We start from the raw sequence: 19769 nt of genomic DNA on the forward strand, positions 1-19769 counted from the left end.
CAGAACAAATTGTATGGTGGGTTTTCTCTTTTTATATTTTGGAAATGTGTAAATTTTAGGGCTAAATGAACGTATAAGGGAACAATTTGACCATTCTAAATTTCACCTCCATTTTGATTCAATTACTATGAAGATCTCAAGGGGTTAACAATCTTCGTAAAAGCTGTTTCTGATAGCTTGAGGGGTGCAGATTTGAAAATGGGTTGATTATATAGGGTGTTTTGATGCTAAATATGTAAAATTTCATTCCAAACTGTATTTATCCCCAAAATAGTCAATTCTGAAAATCCGGAAAAGCGATATTCTTTTTGTAAGCCGCGTGACATCAAAATAAATTATCCAGACATTTCAGAAATTATGAAAATGTAAAGTAGACAAATGGGAAATGTTATTCAGCAACTTATTTAGGTGGTAAATCTATCTGCCTGGAAACGCAATGATTTTGAATTTCGAAAATGGCAAATTTTTCAAAAAATTTATCATATTTTCTTTTTTTTTGTAAATAAACGCAAAACTTATCTGCCAAAATTTACCACTAAAATGAAGTACAACATGTGGGGAAAAAACATTCTCAGAATCGTTTTGATAAGTAACAGTGTTCAAAAGTTATAACCATATAAAGCGACGCAGGTCAGAATCCAAAAAATCGGGCTGAGCCTTAACCTGCAAAATGGCTGCGTCCTTAAGGGGTTAATAAGCCATTTGTATAAACATTAGTCTCCATATTAACCCCTTGCAGCAAACTGGCATAATAGTACATCGGCAGACAGCAAGGATTGTAATAAGAGGGCTCACAGGCTAAACCCTCTCCATACAGCATAAACACCCTTGGATATCATCACTGTTGGCAACGATCTAAAGTGCTAATCCATTAAATGACAACAGTAGTGCTGCCAGAAGCATTTACAGGGATTTTCAATTAGATTGTTGTTCCCTATGACGTCATTGGGGAGCATGTCTGAAGCCATGACAGCCTGGTGTCTAGCTGTCATTTTTGCAGGTATGTGCGGGTGGCATACTGTTACTGATGCATAGCAAACCTGCCATATACTGCAATATGGTGAAACAAAGATTTTTTTATACAAAAGATTTAGATTTTTAAAAATCTGTTAGAACATAATAATTGTGGTATGCCTGCAATCGTACTGACACAAAGAATAAAGAAGAGTTGTCATTTGGAGTGGACAGTGAAAGCTGCAAAGAAAGCCCTCAAGAAAATAGCTCAAATAACTTTTTTTTGTCAATTTCACCAGATTTGGATTTTTTTCACATTTACCAGAATATGACACAGAATATTAAATACCATCACTGGAAGTAGAATTTGTTATGCAGAAAACAAACCCTTATGCAGCTCTGTACATAGAAAAAAAAAGATTTTTAACGGAGGGGAGCAAAAAATGAAACCACGTTTCCCCAGCAAGTTCCCCAGCGTAGCAAGTTTGTGACCCTCTGCCCTGCCTAGTCATACAGCGTAGGAAACGGGACACACGCACAGTGAGCAGCAATACACAGCAAGCCGGCTCACTGCTCATGACTGAGATAGAAGGCTCACCACGCAAGCGCAAGGTTTTCATGTGCGGTGAGCCGATGTCATGCTACTTACTTCCCTGTTCCCACACCACGTCTTTTTCTCCTGGCTCTTCTGCTACTGGGTCACGTCTCTATGCATGGACGTAAGCTGTGTGTGATGACATCATAAAGCCCTGCCGGGTTCCTCCACAGAATATAGAGCGGTACAGACAAACAGGCCGGTCTGTGCTCATGGTGGGTGACTCAGGCGACTGCCAGAGTCACCCACACAAACGACCATTCTAACGCTCCCACTTATGGGGCCCTGGCAGGGTGCCCTGTTACAATGGGGGCCTTGGGCAATTTCCAGTGGTGTAACTTGAAGCTGATGGGCCCCAGTGCAAAATCTGTGCCAGGCCCCCGACTATAACCTATGGTTTATAGAAGTAGTCCTCTCATATGGGAAAGTGACATCTTATGGGCCCCTAAGACTCTTGGGCCCGGTTGCGATCACAGCTTCTGCACCCCCTCAAGTTACGCCCCTGGCAATTGCTGTGATTACCACAGTGTTTCGCTGGCCCTATCTGTGTAAGTGTATGGCTACATTCACACGAACGCCCATTGCCGTATACGTCCCCCATAGACGGCACTGGGCGCACCGTACCATTCCGTAGCCAGGAGAAAGATAGGACATGTCTTATCTTTCCCCGGAATGCGGCGCCGCACGGAGAGGGTCTGGGTGAGCACCGCTCATCCCCTCTTCCTGTCCCCGGAGCCGTCATGTACCTGCCGTACTACGTTACGTTGGGCACACATCGTGTATATTTAGCCTATAAATGTATATATCTGTCTATAAATGTGTGTGCATAAGTGTATAAATGTGTGAATATACAAATGTATACATAGCTCCCAACCGTCCCGATTTTGACGGGACTTTCCCGTTTTTCGTACCTCTGCCCCGCGTCACGGGCAGCTATGATATTGTCACGGATTCTCCCCCCAGGTCCTGCTGTGTCCCGGCGCTGTGTCCGCATAGTAAGTACTTTGAAAGTCTGAACTCACAGTACAGAATGGCTTCTACAGACATCGGGCAGGGAATCCTTTTCAGAGAAGTGTCGGGCTTAGCGCAGAGCAGGGACCACGTCATCAGCTTCAGATCTGTCCATATATGGTCACTGCATCTCCTAGGGTTCCCCAGAGCAGACATCGGGCAGGGAATCCTTTTCAGAGAAGTGTCGGCTTAGTGGAGAGAGCAGGGACCACGTCATCAGCTCAGATCTCTATCTGTCCATATATGGTCTCCAGGTCTTCCCCAGACACAAGCTCTTTATATAATTAAATTAAATAAAGTTTTGGCCAGGCTGAGATTCGAACCTGGGACCCTCTGCACCATAGACAGGAGCCTAACCAACTGAGCTATAAGCCCAGTGATAGAGAGCTAAGGATTTCTGGTAAGTAAGACATGTTATCTGCCATTTACACTGTGACACAGACTAATGCACTGATATATAGAGAGGGATCATCTCAATAATAATAATAATAATAATAATAATAATAATAATAGTCTCAATAATTACAATAATCTGAGAAGATCCCTCCCTATATACCAAGGCAGTATATAGTTCTTAGTTACCAAAATTCTCCACTTGTTAATCACAGAGGTTATAGCTCAGTGGGTTGAGGCGCTGTGTTATTATTGTACATGGACACTGCAGGTTCTGGGTTCAAATCCCAATGAGGATAATATATATATTTTTTTTTAAATTATGATTTTTATTATTTTTAATATGGCTAAAATTTGGGGCGTGGCCAGGGAGTGATTGGGGGTGTGGCTTAGGGGGTTCGCGGCGGCACGCTACGCGTGCCGCCATTTTGTCCCTCTTTCCTTTTCCCAAATGTTGGGAGGTATGTGTATATATTTTTTGAGTGAGCCCCAGTCAGAAGTTTGCTATGGGGCCCTGGCTCCCCTAGTTACACCAATGATTTCTCTGCTAATCCATGTAATAATAATAATAAATAATAATTCCTTTATTTATATAGCGCACACAGATTCGGCAGCGCTGCATGGAGCTTGCCAAATCCGTCATTTACATTTTATTCATAAACTATAATAAGCACTTCTATTATGCAAACAGAACTAGAGCAGTATCGTCCTAGAAAAACTGGGTCCGCTGTGGAACACAACTGCTAGTACAAGTCATCACACTGTTTTCTGATTTTGGCTTTCAGTAGTGTGCCCGGAACTTCAGTGTCGGGCCATTGTTTCCGACCGGCGGATGATGTTTGGGATACCCATCCTGCTGATGCCGCCGCACACTCGAGAGTAATAGGAGGGGAAGCCGGTGCTGTACATCGGGAACACAATTGACGTCTCACTGAAGCGGGTCACGCACAGCAGGGCCGGGGGCGCGCCTGGCTCTCTCCGTGCACATTAGTAACGCCGCAGCCATGAATTTAGACCGTCTGAGGAAGAGAGTAAGGCAGTATATAGAGCAGGTAATAGCACGTGATCGCCTCCCGTCACGTGACAGGCTCTCCCGTATGCCAGTGTGTGTCTCGTTATACTTGTTTATGTATTATATAGCAGTTCATGTATGTCATCTCACCCAGACACGTCCCGGTGTGCCTCCTTTGTACCTGTGATGTACTGTGACATATCACTGCTTCTCATTGCTACATTAAGGTGATTGCTGGAAATGTGATATAATATAAAGAAAATTCTGAGTCTGTATACTCTCTATTTCTCGCAGTCCTTAAAATCTCTGCTTGCAGTATATGAATGCAATCATTTCCTCTTTGGTCACAAATTGCTGTCAATGGGAATGTTCCATATTAAAATGAATAACCCACACACTGTCTATAGAACTGTTTGAGGTCACCATCTTTGGCAGATTTGGAGACATTGAAAAGAGCTCTATTGCATAATATCCTCTTTTTTTAAAATTGGGAATCCTAGAGATCAGACCCTTCTTACCAGACACCTATTCACTTTTCAGTCGTATAGATGATGCAGTTTTGGACAACAACTTCTAAGGATAATCCACCAATGTAAACAAAGACTTTACGTCCCTTGAGTTCTACTTCCAGATTTGTTCCAATACAGAATGGGAAATTCCTTTGCCTTCTGTGTGTCACTGTAAATTGTTTGCTCTCGGCAGTAGATAAGCATTCTCTATTTTAAAGAGATCTTCTGCCATAATATCTGTTTTAAGCCGCACATAGCTAGAAGGAGGTTTTTGTGATTTTCATATATTGCAGTTCCCTAAACATCCTGTACCTTGTAAAAATGTCACACCATTTTGTGTCTTTCAGCAACAGTACCAGAGTGCCTTGTTCTGGGCAGATAAGGTTGCCTCATTATCGCATGGTAAGAATATCTATTGGCAGCAACTGTAATATTATACATTTTATGTTCACAGCCCACTTTTATGTTGTGTGGAAACAGTGTAGCGCTGCTCGGTTGGCTGTTTATAAACTCTAAACCTTGTGGCTATGGTATAATCGCTTATATTCCCATCTAAGCCATTACTAGTTGATATGGGAATGTCCATTTCACATTAACCAGCACTTAGATCATGTATGTGTCATCTTTCAATAAAATATGAAAAAGGTAGCACCCGTCGGCAGTGTTAATCCTTTGATTGCCAGCAGCAGTCAAAAGCCGGCACGTGTCATTTGGGGCGCATGTTAAAAGCCGTAAACAGCAAACCCACATGAAGATGGTGCGAATGCATTTTTTCCCACCAATTTCAATGCATTGGGAATTTTTGGATTTTTAACGGTGGTTAATGAAAAAATGGAAACACTAAAACAAAAAAGGGCTTGATTGTTCAGGGGTTAAGCAAGCACCACCATGCAAAGGACAATATCACTAATGATATCTCTGTACAAGGCCCAAATAATAACGCAGGGTCGTCATCCCCCTTGTAGTTCATTACGTAGGGTCGGCATTCCCCTTGCAGTTCATCACGCAGGGTCGGCATCCCCCTTAGCAGTTCATTACGCAGGGTAGGCACCCCCCTTGGCAGTTCATTACGCAGGGTAGGCATCCCCCTTGGCAGTTCATTACGCAGGGTAGGCATCCCCCTTGGCAGTTCATTACGCAGGGTAGGCATCCCCCTTGGCAGTTCATTACGCAGGGTAGGCATCCCCCTTGGCAGTTCATTACGCAGGGTAGGCATCCCCCTTGGCAGTTCATTACGCAGGGTAGGCATCCCCCTTGGCAGTTCATTACGCAGGGTAGGCATCCCCCTTGGCAGTTCATTACGCAGGGTAGGCATCCCCCTTGGCAGTTCATTACGCAGGGTAGGCATCCCCCTTGGCAGTTCATTACGCAGGGTAGGCATCCCCCTTGGCAGTTCATTACGCAGGGTAGGCATCCCCCTTGGCAGTTCATTACGCAGGGTAGGCATCCCCCTTGGCAGTTCATTACGCAGGGTAGGCATCCCCCTTGGCAGTTCATTACGCAGGGTAGGCATCCCCCTTGGCAGTTCATTACGCAGGGTAGGCATCCCCCTTGGCAGTTCATTACGCAGGGTAGGCATCCCCCTTGGCAGTTCATTACGCAGGGTAGGCATCCCCCTTGGCAGTTCATTACGCAGGGTAGGCATCCCCCTTGGCAGTTCATTACGCAGGGTAGGCATCCCCCTTGGCAGTTCATTACGCAGGGTAGGCATCCCCCTTGGCAGTTCATTACGCAGGGTAGGCATCCCCCTTGGCAGTTCATTACGCAGGGTAGGCATCCCCCTTGGCAGTTCATTACGCAGGGTAGGCATCCCCCTTGGCAGTTCATTACGCAGGGTAGGCATCCCCCTTGGCAGTTCATTACGCAGGGTAGGCATCCCCCTTGGCAGTTCATTACGCAGGGTAGGCATCCCCCTTGGCAGTTCATTACGCAGGGTAGGCATCCCCCTTGGCAGTTCATTACGCAGGGTAGGCATCCCCCTTGGCAGTTCATTACGCAGGGTCGGCATCCCCCTTGGCAGTTTATTACGCAGGGTCGGCATCCCCCTTGGCAGTTTATTACGCAGGGTCGGCATCCCCCTTGGCAGTTTATTACGCAGGGTCGGCATCCCCCTTGGCAGTTTATTACGCAGGGTCGGCATCCCCCTTGGCAGTTCATTACGCAGGGTCGGCATCCCCCTTGGCAGTTCATTACGCAGGGTCGGCATCCCCCTTGGCAGTTCATTACGCAGGGTCGGCATCCCCCTTGGCAGTTCATTACGCAGGGTAGGCATCCCCCTTGGCAGTTCATTACGCAGGGTAGGCATCCCCCTTTTCATTACGCAGGGTAGGCATCCCCCTTGGCAGTTCATTACGCAGGGTAGGCATCCCCCTTGGCAGTTCATTACGCAGGGTCGGCATCCCCCTTGGCAGTTTATTACGCAGGGTAGGCATCCCCCTTGGCAGTTTATTACGCAGGGTAGGCATCCCCCTTGGCAGTTTATTACGCAGGGTAGGCATCCCCCTTGGCAGTTTATTACGCAGGGTAGGCATCCCCCTTGGCAGTTTATTACGCAGGGTAGGCATCCCCCTTGGCAGTTCATTACGCAGGGTAGGCATCCCCCTTGGCAGTTCATTACGCAGGGTAGGCATCCCCCTTGGCAGTTCATTACGCAGGGTAGGCATCCCCCTTGGCAGTTCATTACGCAGGGTAGGCATCCCCCTTGGCAGTTCATTACGCAGGGTAGGCATCCCCCTTGGCAGTTCATTACGCAGGGTAGGCATCCCCCTTGGCAGTTCATTACGCAGGGTAGGCATCCCCCTTGGCAGTTCATTACGCAGGGTCGGCATCCCCCTTGGCAGTTTATTACGCAGGGTCGGCATCCCCCTTGGCAGTTTATTACGCAGGGTCGGCATCCCCCTTGGCAGTTTATTACGCAGGGTCGGCATCCCCCTTGGCAGTTTATTACGCAGGGTCGGCATCCCCCTTGGCAGTTCATTACGCAGGGTCGGCATCCCCCTTGGCAGTTCATTACGCAGGGTCGGCATCCCCCTTGGCAGTTCATTACGCAGGGTCGGCATCCCCCTTGGCAGTTCATTACGCAGGGTAGGCATCCCCCTTGGCAGTTCATTACGCAGGGTAGGCATCCCCCTTTTCATTACGCAGGGTAGGCATCCCCCTTGGCAGTTCATTACGCAGGGTAGGCATCCCCCTTGGCAGTTCATTACGCAGGGTCGGCATCCCCCTTGGCAGTTTATTACGCAGGGTAGGCATCCCCCTTGGCAGTTTATTACGCAGGGTAGGCATCCCCCTTGGCAGTTTATTACGCAGGGTAGGCATCCCCCTTGGCAGTTTATTACGCAGGGTAGGCATCCCCCTTGGCAGTTTATTACGCAGGGTAGGCATCCCCCTTGGCAGTTCATTACGCAGGGTCGGCATCCCCCTTGGCAGTTCATTACGCAGGGTCCGCCTCCTCCTTTAGCAGTTTATTACGCAGAGCAGCCCCCCTAGCAGTTTCATACATGCATGCAAGAGATTACTGACTGAACCCAGTGCCAGATTATAATTGGAGCTGTTGGTGCTTCAAGAGTGCCAATGATAATCTGGCCCTGCTCACAACTCCATGTACAGTATATATAGTATACAGTGTGTGTATGTATAATATATATATAACACAAACCCACACTGATTACTGACATGTGATCTAAAAACACACATTGCTGGCACATACTTTACATACAGACACTAATATGTACCCACACACCTTACTGGCACATGCTCTATATCCAAATACTAATATATATATATACACACAAACATTACTGCATTAGCAGTTCGTTAGGTAGGTTCTATGCTTTACATACACTATATATGCTCTACATAAACATACTATATACAGTTTGTTTGTATGTAATAATCCAAAGTAAGGCAGCACTCAATAAATAGTGAAAAAAGGGTTATCTTTATTTCACCACCTGCAATTTCATCTGCACAGCAGCCTTTGTTAAGCATGCTCTACATACGCACATGCACAAACCCACACACTACTGTACACTTACCTTTCCTGAAGGTAGACCTGATCAGGCGAAATCTCTTCCACCCCAGGATAGGAGTACAGGCTGCATTATTCGGAGGAAGCAGAGGACAGGGCAGACATCTGACTTTTCCTACTCTTCTCACCATCCTGTCCCCTTGCTCCCTCCTCCCCTCACCTCAGTCCTATCTACTGAGAGAAACACTTTCATGCTGGGACTAGTGGACGGGGCATCGATCTGGAGCGGAGAATGCTCCTTTCTCTGCTCATGCAGTAAGAAATACTGATTATCATTGGCGGTGTTGGAGCTTCCTCCTGGGGCCTCTACCCTGACAACTTGATTGCAGGGCCTGGCCCACTGATAATCTGGCCTTGGATGCAGGAACCACCTGTGATTCTCTATTCTGTCATGTATGGCATATGCTGTGTGTGGGTCTTAGATGTCTATAATGCTGTAATGCCAGCTCCTAGTGCGCACTGCCACATGGCTGCTGATATAACTTTGCTCTCTGGCATGCAACTTGTGTGCTGTTTTTTAAAGGGTCAGTGCATCTACTACTAATCCTCCCCCGCATAAAGTATCCCAGTAAGGTATTAAGTTTCCAGACTCCGCCATTCAATTGTTTCTCATGTTCCAGAGCTTGACTATTTCTATGACCCCTTCTCTGAATCTTGTTGTTATTTTTCTTCATTGACTCCCCTGACTTCAAATCCATGGTGCATGGCCTGACCCACCGCCTGTTTTTTGACCATGACTGTTTATTTTCTGACCAGACCTTTCCTTGCTCCTGACTGCTCTCTAAGCAGTTTATTGCCTGTAGCAGCCTCGCAATTCAGCCACTGAAAACTAGCCAAAAGGGTGTGTATTTCACCAAATTTATAATCCTGGGTGCACCATTAATTAGCAGTTACATAGTATAAGAACATTGGTTTTGCATGGGGAGAAAAAGTACTCTACACTTTTTCACGGCTTCCTTTGAAGGCTGGTTTCAGGCTTGGCATTACATTTTGGACCCAGAATATTTTTTGAAGAACTGTCTATTTTGTTTGCAGAGGAACCACAAGATGTTTATTGGCTTGCCCAATGTTTGTACCTGACTGCTCAGTATCATAGAGCTTCACATGCCCTGAGGTCCAGAAAACTTGATAAGGCAAGTTTTATTTATCAAGTTAATATTTTTGTAATTTGCATGGAAATTTTATTTCCTTAAATGATTGTGTCACAGTTACTGGAAATGTGTTTTAACTAGTTAAGTGCTGTAATTATATCATTTATTACTGTAAAATTGCATATATATTTATAGGTAAACTTTCTCTTCCATAGGCATATGAAGCATGTTGTTACCTTGCAGCTCGGTGTCATGTAAGTAATATGAAAACATAGCGCTTTTCCCTGGTAGCTTAAATAAGCACCCAGTTTTCAACAAACTTTGCCTGATGGTGCCCCTGGCCAATCATAGCCATTAGTAGTTAGAGGCATCAAGTTACTGTATTGGCTTCTCTGCCACCAATCCAGCAATATGTCCGGTTTAGGCAGGATGAACCTGAATAACAGCTTCACTTGTCTTTACTCGTGATTCATGGGGGTCCAATTGCTAGGACATCCATTGATCAGCAAGTTATCTTTTATCCTGTGGTTAGGAAATAACTTGAGGTTACTAGAATACACAAGTAACAGAACATTTTTTTGCATTCATACCGATTTGTATGGTTAGATGGATCTTTAATGTAACCCATGATTGACTGTGCATTTCAAGTAAACTCTGGGGCATTGGTGCGATGAGTAGTACTTATTTTATTATTATATCACTGCATTCTGTGGCGAGTAGCTTATTTGGGTTGATGAGGAGAAAAATGCTTGTTTTATTTGTTGAATTGTTTCTGTCCTCAGACAACCACTTCAGCAACCAACACTTAAAAATTATGTGCAACTGTAAACACAATATTACTGATCTATTAATTCTACAAGTATTTTCTTTCTGGCAAGTATGCTGCAAAGGAGTACCAGCAAGCTTTAGACATTCTGGATATGGAAGAACCAATTAGTAAAAAGCTGTTTGAGAAGAGTGCAAAGGATGAAAAATTATTAAAAGATGGATCTGGAGAATGGCAGATTTCTCAGTCATCGGTAAAGATTGCTTTATTGAACTGATTTTACGTTGTGGCATTAGAATTGATATTTTACCTAAAATTATAAAAAGATGTACTAAAGCTGCTGTCAAACAAATAATGCAGGTCATCTTATGAAAAATGTTTTACACACGAGTGTAACCTATGGGACTTGCATGGACTTATTGTATTCAATGTTTTTTTTTTTTTTTACTACTGAAAGCATTTTTCTTTTTATGCAGTTCACGTGCTTGCAAAAACACTTTATACAAGTCTTTAGATACATATTGAAAATGCATTGCACTCGTATGTACATGCAAGTGCAATGGGTTTTTCACTAATCCATAGAAAAGTTATTCATCAGGGTTTTTTTTTCTTTAGGCCTGTGAAAAACACAGTAAAAACTAGTGAAAAATAGGTTTAAAAAAACCTGACATGCTGAATGTACCGACAGTAAACTGATTTGTCAGTTTTCATTGATGAAACTTTTATTCTTTCTGCAAAGCTTATGTGACAGGGTCCTGAATGCTGGCTTCCATCAAAAAGTTAGCATTAAAATCAATGAGATGAAAGAGTGTATTTTCCTTGTTTTTTTGTACAAATTATGAACAGAATAAGGCGACTCTCACAAGTGTTTTTAGGACAAGTTCAGTTTATTTGTGAGGAAAGCCCCCAACATATATGTCCAGGCACATTTTCCCCTTATAATTTTGTATTGTTTGCAAATTACTTTTGGTAGTTTAATCCCTTCAGGACTCTACCTATTTTGGCCTCAAGGACATGACCCCATTTTTCAAATCTGCCCTGTGTCACAAGAAGTGGTTATAACTTTGGAATGCTTTAACATATCCTATAAAGTTCTGAATTCTTTACTTTTGAAGCATAGTCATAGCACCCAAATTAACTCATAACTTACCGTACATTTCCAAAATGTCTACTTTATGTTGGGATGTTTTTTTAAGAATCCATGTATTTATCTAGAATGTTATGAGGCTTAGAATTTGGGTGGCTTTTTTCAAATTTTTTGAAAAATCGCAATAACCTATATGGAGGGACCGGCAACTTTAAAATTACTGTGGGAGGCCTAAGTAATAGCAAGACTAGTACACTACAGCCCTCAACGTATAAAAAAGCACTGTTAAAACCCTTTTGGTGTTTTTATAGGGGTTAACTATATGGAGTTGCGGTCTACAAATTGTAATATTTTTGGACAATACATTCATTTTTGGTGAAAAATTATTCACAATGGATTAAGTGACAAAAGGCTCGCAAAGTTTGATACCCAATTTCTTCTGAGTTTGCTAATACCCTGTATGTGGTGGTTAACTGCTGTATGGGCACACGGCCAGGCATAGAGTTGAAGGAGCGACATCCAGAGCAGATTTGCATTGTCAAATTGAACAGACTAAAAAAAATTTTTAATGTTTATATGTAGGGGCTTATTTTTTGGAATATTAGATGCACTTTTCTGGTACATAATTTTGGGACATTTATAGATGATTGTTGAGATTGTTGGTGGAGGAAAGGAAAATCATCAATTTTTGGCTGTTCACCGTATCCTAAAAATAATGTTATTTTTATTCTATGGGTCGCCACAATTACGTAAATTCCTAATTTGTATGGCTTTTTATTTTTTCCCAATTTTACTGAATAAAAACTAATTTAGAGAAAATCTTGTTAATCTTGGTCATTGTTCGGGTCCAATAACAATTCTGTTTTATTATACAGATTGTTACAGATATTGTTTACTGTATACAGACTTGAACTTGAATCAGCAATGCTCCGGTCTGGCATGCAGACCCCTAGAAGGGGTCTGACTGCTGCTGGCTTCGGGCAGACCTCAGGGCTACCCTGAAGAGGATCGGATCCCCTGTTAAGTGTACCGAGGGTCCGATCCTTAGTGGGAAGACAGTTACACGCTGAAGTCATGCTTGACCGCAGGATGTAAGGGGTTAACACCTGGGATCGGAGCCGGCTCCAATGACGGATGTTATAGCGCAGTGTCAGCTGTGATATACAGATGACACTCGCTGCTTTTGGTGCCGTCTCTGTTTGTGAGCTGGTGCCAGAAGCTGGATGTAATTGAAAGTATCTTCCCACAAAGACGTACTATTATGTCCAGGTGTGGGAAGGGGTTAAAAGGAAACAGAATTTCCACAACAGTAAAAAGGCAGCCTCTGAGTTATAGATTGACCTTTCTGCGCACTGTGACCTCTGCTAAATCTCTTTGGATGTTGATGATTTACTGTACTTTTGTCCAGCTAGTGCGCAAGTTGTATTCATGCCACCATGCCACCATGCACATGCACAGTAGCTGCTTCTCTAGTGCCGATGGCTGCTATGATACACGTTTGCTCTCTTCCGCAGGAGCTGCTGTACATATGCAGAACTCCGAGTAGGCTGCTGACGTGAATACAACTTTTGCTTGCACACAGGAGGCAGAACAGCAGAGGCTAATTGAGTGTGGAGCCCTTTCTGATAAATTGCATATTTAAAAATTATTATTAAAGGATAAAAGATCATTTTGTGCTGAGGATGGAAGGAGTAACGGTTCATCGCATCTACTTTAATAGGTAGATTCCTGATAATAGGTATCCTTTGAGCACAAATCTATCTTGTACATAACCTGAAAAAGGAGTCCTTTCTCAAGGCTCCAGATATGGGAGTTGAAACGTAGCACTTTTGGAATAAAATAATTCCTTTTTTACTGAACTTGGAGTGCCACCGTTTTTTGACCTTTTATATGCAATAGGATTTAACAAACCTGAAGGTTGAGCACCCGATTTTTGTTAACTGGTGCAGCTGAATTGTTTTAATATTTTTTGCACTGCCTGTTGTGTTTTTGGTTTTTTTTTCTTTTGTTTTACAATTTGTTGATATAGTATCACTTTCATGGGACTATTTGGGAATTATGGAATGCCTACATTTTCTTTTGCTACAGATCAAAAGTTCAATTTGCCTTCTACGTGGAAAAATTTATGATGCTTTGGATAACCGAACCCTGGCTACCTATAGCTACAAAGAAGCCTTGAAGTTTGATGTTTACTGCTTTGAAGCATTTGACCTGCTAACAGCACATCATATGCTGACAGCTCAAGAAGGTTTGACATCAAGAGGTCTCTTATTTAGTTGAAACGTTCTACGTGTGGAATTGTGTTTTCTAGTGTGTTATTTACAGCTGTATGCCTACAGCTGCCATGTGCCGTGAGTGTCGGCACATGCGTGGCTTTACTGCTTAGCTTTGCTTCCTGCTTCCGCGCATGGCAGCCGTAGGCATTTGTGTGATAATTCAGCCAACAGCAGGATGATGTAGGCAAAGGAGGTGTGAGCAAGCTGCTATAGACTTGCACATATGTATACACCCACCATGACTCGCTAGATTCTCTGTCTGGATACCAGGCAGAGAATCAATGTTCATTTTTTTCTTTTCTGAGCAGAGATTTTATTAGATGAAGAAAGGTTGCCCTTATGCTATAAGGGCTCTATGGGAACCTGCCTGCAACTTAATTTTTTCTAACAGCGGTGACAGGTTCCCTTTAAGCTCCGCTCCTAAGTCTGCTCTACATTGGAATAGTACACTTTCACTATATATCTGTGGTGGTTTGTGTTAAGGAGTTAAAGGAAATCTACCATTTGATTTCATGCATTATGAAGCAAACATACCTTGAGAATGCTGTAGCTACAGCAGATGCAGAAATATATCTTCTTTGATCCCTGAGCTGAGTGGTTTTGCTGAAAAAACAATTATGAAATTCAGGATAATGAGGCTCGGAGCTTTTCCTCTTGTGCTGCTTCAGAGAATGATGTAATTACTGTGTTGTGCCTGACAGGCAGAAATACTCAATTGCTGCACCATCCCCCAGCTGCTGTGTATAAGTCATCCAGCTCAGGTTGATTAGTCCTGTCTGGACAGTTCAGGAAGCTCGGTGTAATGTGTTTATGAACGACAAGCAGCATGCACCCCAGCTTTCCCAAGGTCCTGAATTTTATAATTGTTTTTACAGCAAAACCACTCAGGGATTAAACAAGATGTGTTTCTGCATCAGTGTAGCTACAGTGTTGTAAAGGCATGTTTGGTTCATAATTCATGAAATAAAATGGTAGATTTCCTTTAAAATTACATGAAAAGTCAATGGATATCTCAAAAAGTAAAAAGAATTCAAGCCATTAAACAGATCTGAAACCAGTATTAAAACTGACAAAAGTACTAATACATTTCATTTTGCTGAAAATCACCTAAAGCCACTGCTTTTGAAATGCGGTTACAAAATTATGAAACCATTAACTTAATGTTTTGTTGCAATCAATTTCTGTAACTATGTTTAAAAATATATATATCTAAATAGGCTTGATAGGTAAGGACAACCTATTAGGATATTTTATAAGTGTTTTTTTCTTCTTTACACAGAGAAAGAACTTCTCGATTCTCTACCTCTTAGTAAGAATTGTCCAGAAGACCAAGAACTCCTTCGCTTCCTCTTTGAAAACAAACTGAAAAAAGTAGGTCATCTGAACTATAACATATCCTATGTAGCTATTTTTACAGTTTTGACAAAATGATACATATAAAGTTGCATGCTTAGAAATTACAGGTTTTTTGGAAGACTTGCAAGGGGTGGAGTGCACTTGTGACATTTTATGTATCACTTTGACAAAATGTGTTTTTTTTCCTTGACAAAAAACACTCACACAATACAGAAAGAAAGCCTTGAATCTTGACTTTTGTTGCAAAATTTAGTTGGGGCCAGTTCTCCACTCCTTTAGGTCTTCACAACAAAAAGGAAAAAAAAAAAGTCTGCACTTTTCAGTGCAGGTTTTCAGTTATTTTGAGGGAAGTGGTCCAACACATGGAACGGGTGCAAGTCTTTCCAGCAACTATACAGAGGTAAGGTATAATACAAAGACTTGCACCTGTTCTGTGTGTTGGACCACTCCTGGTTTTGGCTTAAAATAACGTAAGGAAATAACTGAAAGCTTTTTTTGTTTTAAAGCGGGCAGAGAAGGACTACCATATATTGGCGTACCTAATTTTAACAGAAAAAAACTGGAAAATGTATTGACTCGAGTAAAAGCCAAGGGTGGGAAATGCATTGGTCACAGCCCCCCAGTATATAGCCTTCCTGTCTTAATGAAATTCATTAAAATGTCCCAAAAGCCCCTAACACATATAAAACTATAAATAATAAAAAAAAAAGTACCAAAAAGTTAAAAAAAAACTAAAACTTTTGTTAGGTATCACCACCTTCCAAAATGTCCAATCTATAAAGATATAAAAACGGCGGTTATTCCCAGCGGTGAACCCCGTAACGGAAAAATGTGCTCAAATGTCCGAAGTTAATAGAACGGGGTGATATGTGGGGGCTTTCTATTAACAAAACTTCCAAAACTCCCATAGAAATAAGATGGTCCCTAAAATAATTGATTCTAAAATTTTCTTAAAAATGCTGTTCAATTAGTGATGTTTCTAGCGTCGTAATAAAACAGAAGGACACTTCTAAAATGAAGCAAAAACAAAGCTGAGATATGGTAAATGTTAATCTTCCTACCCAAATTAGTTACCAACTATGAGTTTGAAAACAGCACATTTTTTTTTTCAAAATGTTTACCAAATTCACCTTTTTTTATTGTATCTGGTGTTTTTTTCCCCCTTTTATCTATCAGGTATATATGATATAATGAGGGAAGCCCGAATAATAGGCTAGACAGATTTTATTTGGTGTCATGTGAGATGGTGACAGCAGTGACAATCATTTCACAGGTGCAATTCCTTCCTCTGAGCCAGAAGCTATGCTTGTATGTACAAAATGATAGTCGCTGCTGCTATGACCCCCTGCTCCTCTCTCCTGTGGGATACTGGAATTGATCAGTAAAAGTGCAACAAAATTGTGGAGTGATTTTTTTTTTTGGTCAAGTTTTAAAGTTTTGTGCACATGTGACTTTTGGAGATGCTGTGCCAATTTTTGGAACGTATTCTTAACTGAAAATGTAGAAACATTGAACAACCAAATATTTTTTTTTATTCATATACATTTGTCATTTTTCTTTTGTTGAATTGTATACTAAAAAAGTCCTGTTTTTTTTTATCTCAGTACAACAAGCCAAGTGAAACTGTGATCCCAGAATCAATAGATGGTCTGCAAGATAATCTGGATGTTGTTGTTTCTTTAGCAGAAAGACATTACTACAATTGTGACTTTAAAATGTGCTATAAACTGACATCAGCGTAAGTAAATCCATTTAATACAGGTGGAGTTTAATAATTACCACTTGCCGCCACTGCTCTGCCTTTTTACATTCTTTTTAAGTGGCCCAGTTTCTACTAGGATGTGAATGGGCAGATCCTGGGGTGAATCTTCTCCTACACAGCTCCCTACATGCTGCTAGTACTATGCCAGCAGTGAGCACAGAACCTGGTAGGATACCGTATCTAGTGGTTAACTCTTTTAAGAAATCTGTTTTATATTTCTGTAACTTCTGCACACCTTGCAGAGGACGGGAGTCCTTGCAATATACAGAAATATGATGCAAGAACTTCTTGTCTGCCGTCCACACTTAAAGGACATCTACCACAAGATTACTTGTGGTCGAGTGTCCTTAGTGGACTGTTTTTTTTGTCTAGGGTATGGGGGGGACAGTGTTTTACGTGTAATTTGGCATTTTTATTGCCAAAATAACAGCCGATGGGACCCGGCTTCAATATATATTCAATACATACTTTAATATATTAACCCCCCCCTGCTGCAAGCTTCCGTCGGCCGGGGTGTGAAGAGAGTGGGGCTGTGCTGTCAGCCTATGCGCCTCCGCTACTTTTACATAGTTTATTATTTTGGCAATAAAAATGCTAAAATACATGTAAAGCACTGTCCCCCATGCTGTAGATATAACAAGCAGCCTATTTAGGACTCTCTACCACCAGTAATCTGGTGGTAATGTCCTTTTAAGTGCCGGGACTGCAACAGTTAATACAGTGCTGGCACTGAAGTTTGGCCGGCAGACAAAGTCCTTGCATCAAATTTCTGTATGATGCATGGACATTTATCCTGTGCATGGGATTGAACCAATTTATGGGCCTGTGTGCATTGAATGTGTCAGTCTACAATTGCTTAACATGAAACTGCCTCCTGTGACATGCTTTCTATACTTGTCTTTTAAGATCTAATCATGGCACATCACAGGCATCAGATATTCGTTTTTTAACCGGTTCGCGACCGCCCGCCGTGTATTCACGGCGGCGGTCGCGTCGCGCTGCATGGAGAGGGCTCACGGGCTGAGCCCTCTCCATAGCTGGTAAGTCTTTGCTGCATATTGCAGCAAAGGCTTACCGGTAACATCCGCGATCGGTGCTAGCACCGATCGCGGGTGTTTTTGCAGCGTGGGCTGCCGGCAAAGCTGCCGGCAGCCTCAAACAGATAGCGGCGCATCGATCCGTCTCCATGGTAGCCTCGGGTCTTCCGAAGACCCGAGGCTATTTCGTTTTAACCCCTTCATTACAATGTGCTGATAGCACATTGTAATGAATGAGGAAGAAAATCCCCATATACTGCCATACTGTAGTATGGCAGTATATGATAGGATCGATCAGACAACCTAGGGTTAAAGTACCCTAGGGAGTCTGAAAAATAGTATAAATAAAAATAAAAAAAAGTTAAAAAAAAAAAAATTATAATAAAAAAACCTAAAATTTCAAATCACCCCCCTTTCCCTAGACCTGACATAAATATAAATAAACAGTAAAAATCATAAACACATCAGGTATCAACGCGTCCGAAAATGCCCGATCTATCAAAATATGATAACGGTTTTTCAATGCGTTTAACCCCGTAACGGAAAATAGCACCCAAAGTCGAAAATGGCACTTTTTTGCCATTTTGAAAAATCTAAAAAAATCTATAAAAAGTGATCAAAAGGTCGTACAGTCCTAAAAATGATATCAGTGAAAATATTATCAAATTTCGCAAAAAATGACACCACCCACAGCTCCGTACACCAAAGTATAAAAAAGTTATTAGCACCAGAAGTTGGCAAAATCAAAAAAATTATTTTTGTACAGGAGGTTTTAATTTTTGTAAATGTATGAAAACATTTTAAACCTACACAAATTTGGTATCCCCTTAATCGTACCGACCCAAAGAATAAAGTAGACATGTCATTTGGGGCGCTCAGTGAAAGACGTAATATCCAAGCCCACAAGAAAATGGCGCAAATGCGTTTTTTCACCATTTTCATTGCATTTGGAATTTTTTTCCCGCTTCCGAGTACATGGCATGGAATATTTAATACCATCATTATGAAGTGCAATTTGTTACGCAGAAAACAAGCCATCACACAGCTCTTTACGTGTAAAAATAAAAAAGTTATAGATTTTTGAAGGTGGGGAATGAAAAATGGACATGAAAAAACAGGAAAGGGCCCGGTCCTTAACCGGTTAAATTATAAAATGTGCCCCTTCTCTCCTTTCCACAGTGGGGAAGGGGCTACTAATAGCTCAGCCCTCCTGATTGTATACTTGGGCTTTAGAGAATATAGGCGGAAGGGCAAATGTTTAATCTCCTCGGCTAATGCAGTTGGTTCTGTTTCTAGATTGTCATTTTAATGCCATGCTGAAGCATCATGGTATTTATAGAGAAGGAGGGAGGAAATTATAGTAGGGGAAATTATATTGATGAGGAGAGGTAGCACTGCAAAAAGTAGGTGTACAGATACACAGATGGAAATTTACATTGTTAGGTTTTCAGTGTTCTTTTAACAGCAAATGGAGGCTAAGGTTACTGACTGTAACATGTATAGCATTTACATACTTATCTTTTCTTTTTTCTTTTTTTGTTTCAGAGTAATGGATAAAGATCCCTTTCATGCAAATTGTTTACCTGTACATATAGGGACTCTAGTAGAGCTGAACAAAGCAAATGGTAAGTTTCAAGAGCCAAACGATTGTTAAATGAAAGTAGTCGTTAAAGTTGGTATACTAATAGTATTGCTTTATTTTCCAGAACTTTTCTATCTTTCCCATAAACTGGTTGATTTGTATCCCAATAATCCAGTAAGTATGTGACATATCTTGCAATGCCACACACCCTTGTCTGTATTTTTATTTCTGCTCCATAGAATATTATTTTCACCTCTAATCTAATATATATATAGCCAAATTTAGCTTTTAATAGGGTTCCAAATTTT

General features: G+C 41.9%; 1 protein-coding gene across 3 annotated transcripts in view; it reads left to right on the plus strand.

The window, feature by feature from the left end:
- CDC16 (cell division cycle 16) overlaps nt 1-19769 on the plus strand; it is a 32416-nt gene that overhangs the window by 2556 nt on the left and 10091 nt on the right. For 2 of the 3 annotated variants that reach the window (XM_072135788.1, XM_072135789.1), the window contains exons 2-10: nt 4822-4876; nt 9540-9637; nt 9811-9849; nt 10474-10614; nt 13537-13696; nt 15004-15095; nt 16685-16818; nt 19425-19504; nt 19586-19635. In XM_072135788.1, the coding sequence (XP_071991889.1) occupies nt 4822-4876; nt 9540-9637; nt 9811-9849; nt 10474-10614; nt 13537-13696; nt 15004-15095; nt 16685-16818; nt 19425-19504; nt 19586-19635 (849 nt within the window). Of the gene's footprint in view, nt 1-3687; nt 4006-4821; nt 4877-9539; nt 9638-9810; nt 9850-10473; nt 10615-13536; nt 13697-15003; nt 15096-16684; nt 16819-19424; nt 19505-19585; nt 19636-19769 lie in introns of those variants that run through there. The other variant, XM_072135790.1, reaches the window with a different exon arrangement.

The sequence above is a fragment of the Engystomops pustulosus genome, chromosome 2, assembly GCF_040894005.1.
Source record: "Engystomops pustulosus chromosome 2, aEngPut4.maternal, whole genome shotgun sequence".
NCBI lineage: Eukaryota > Metazoa > Chordata > Amphibia > Anura > Leptodactylidae > Engystomops > Engystomops pustulosus.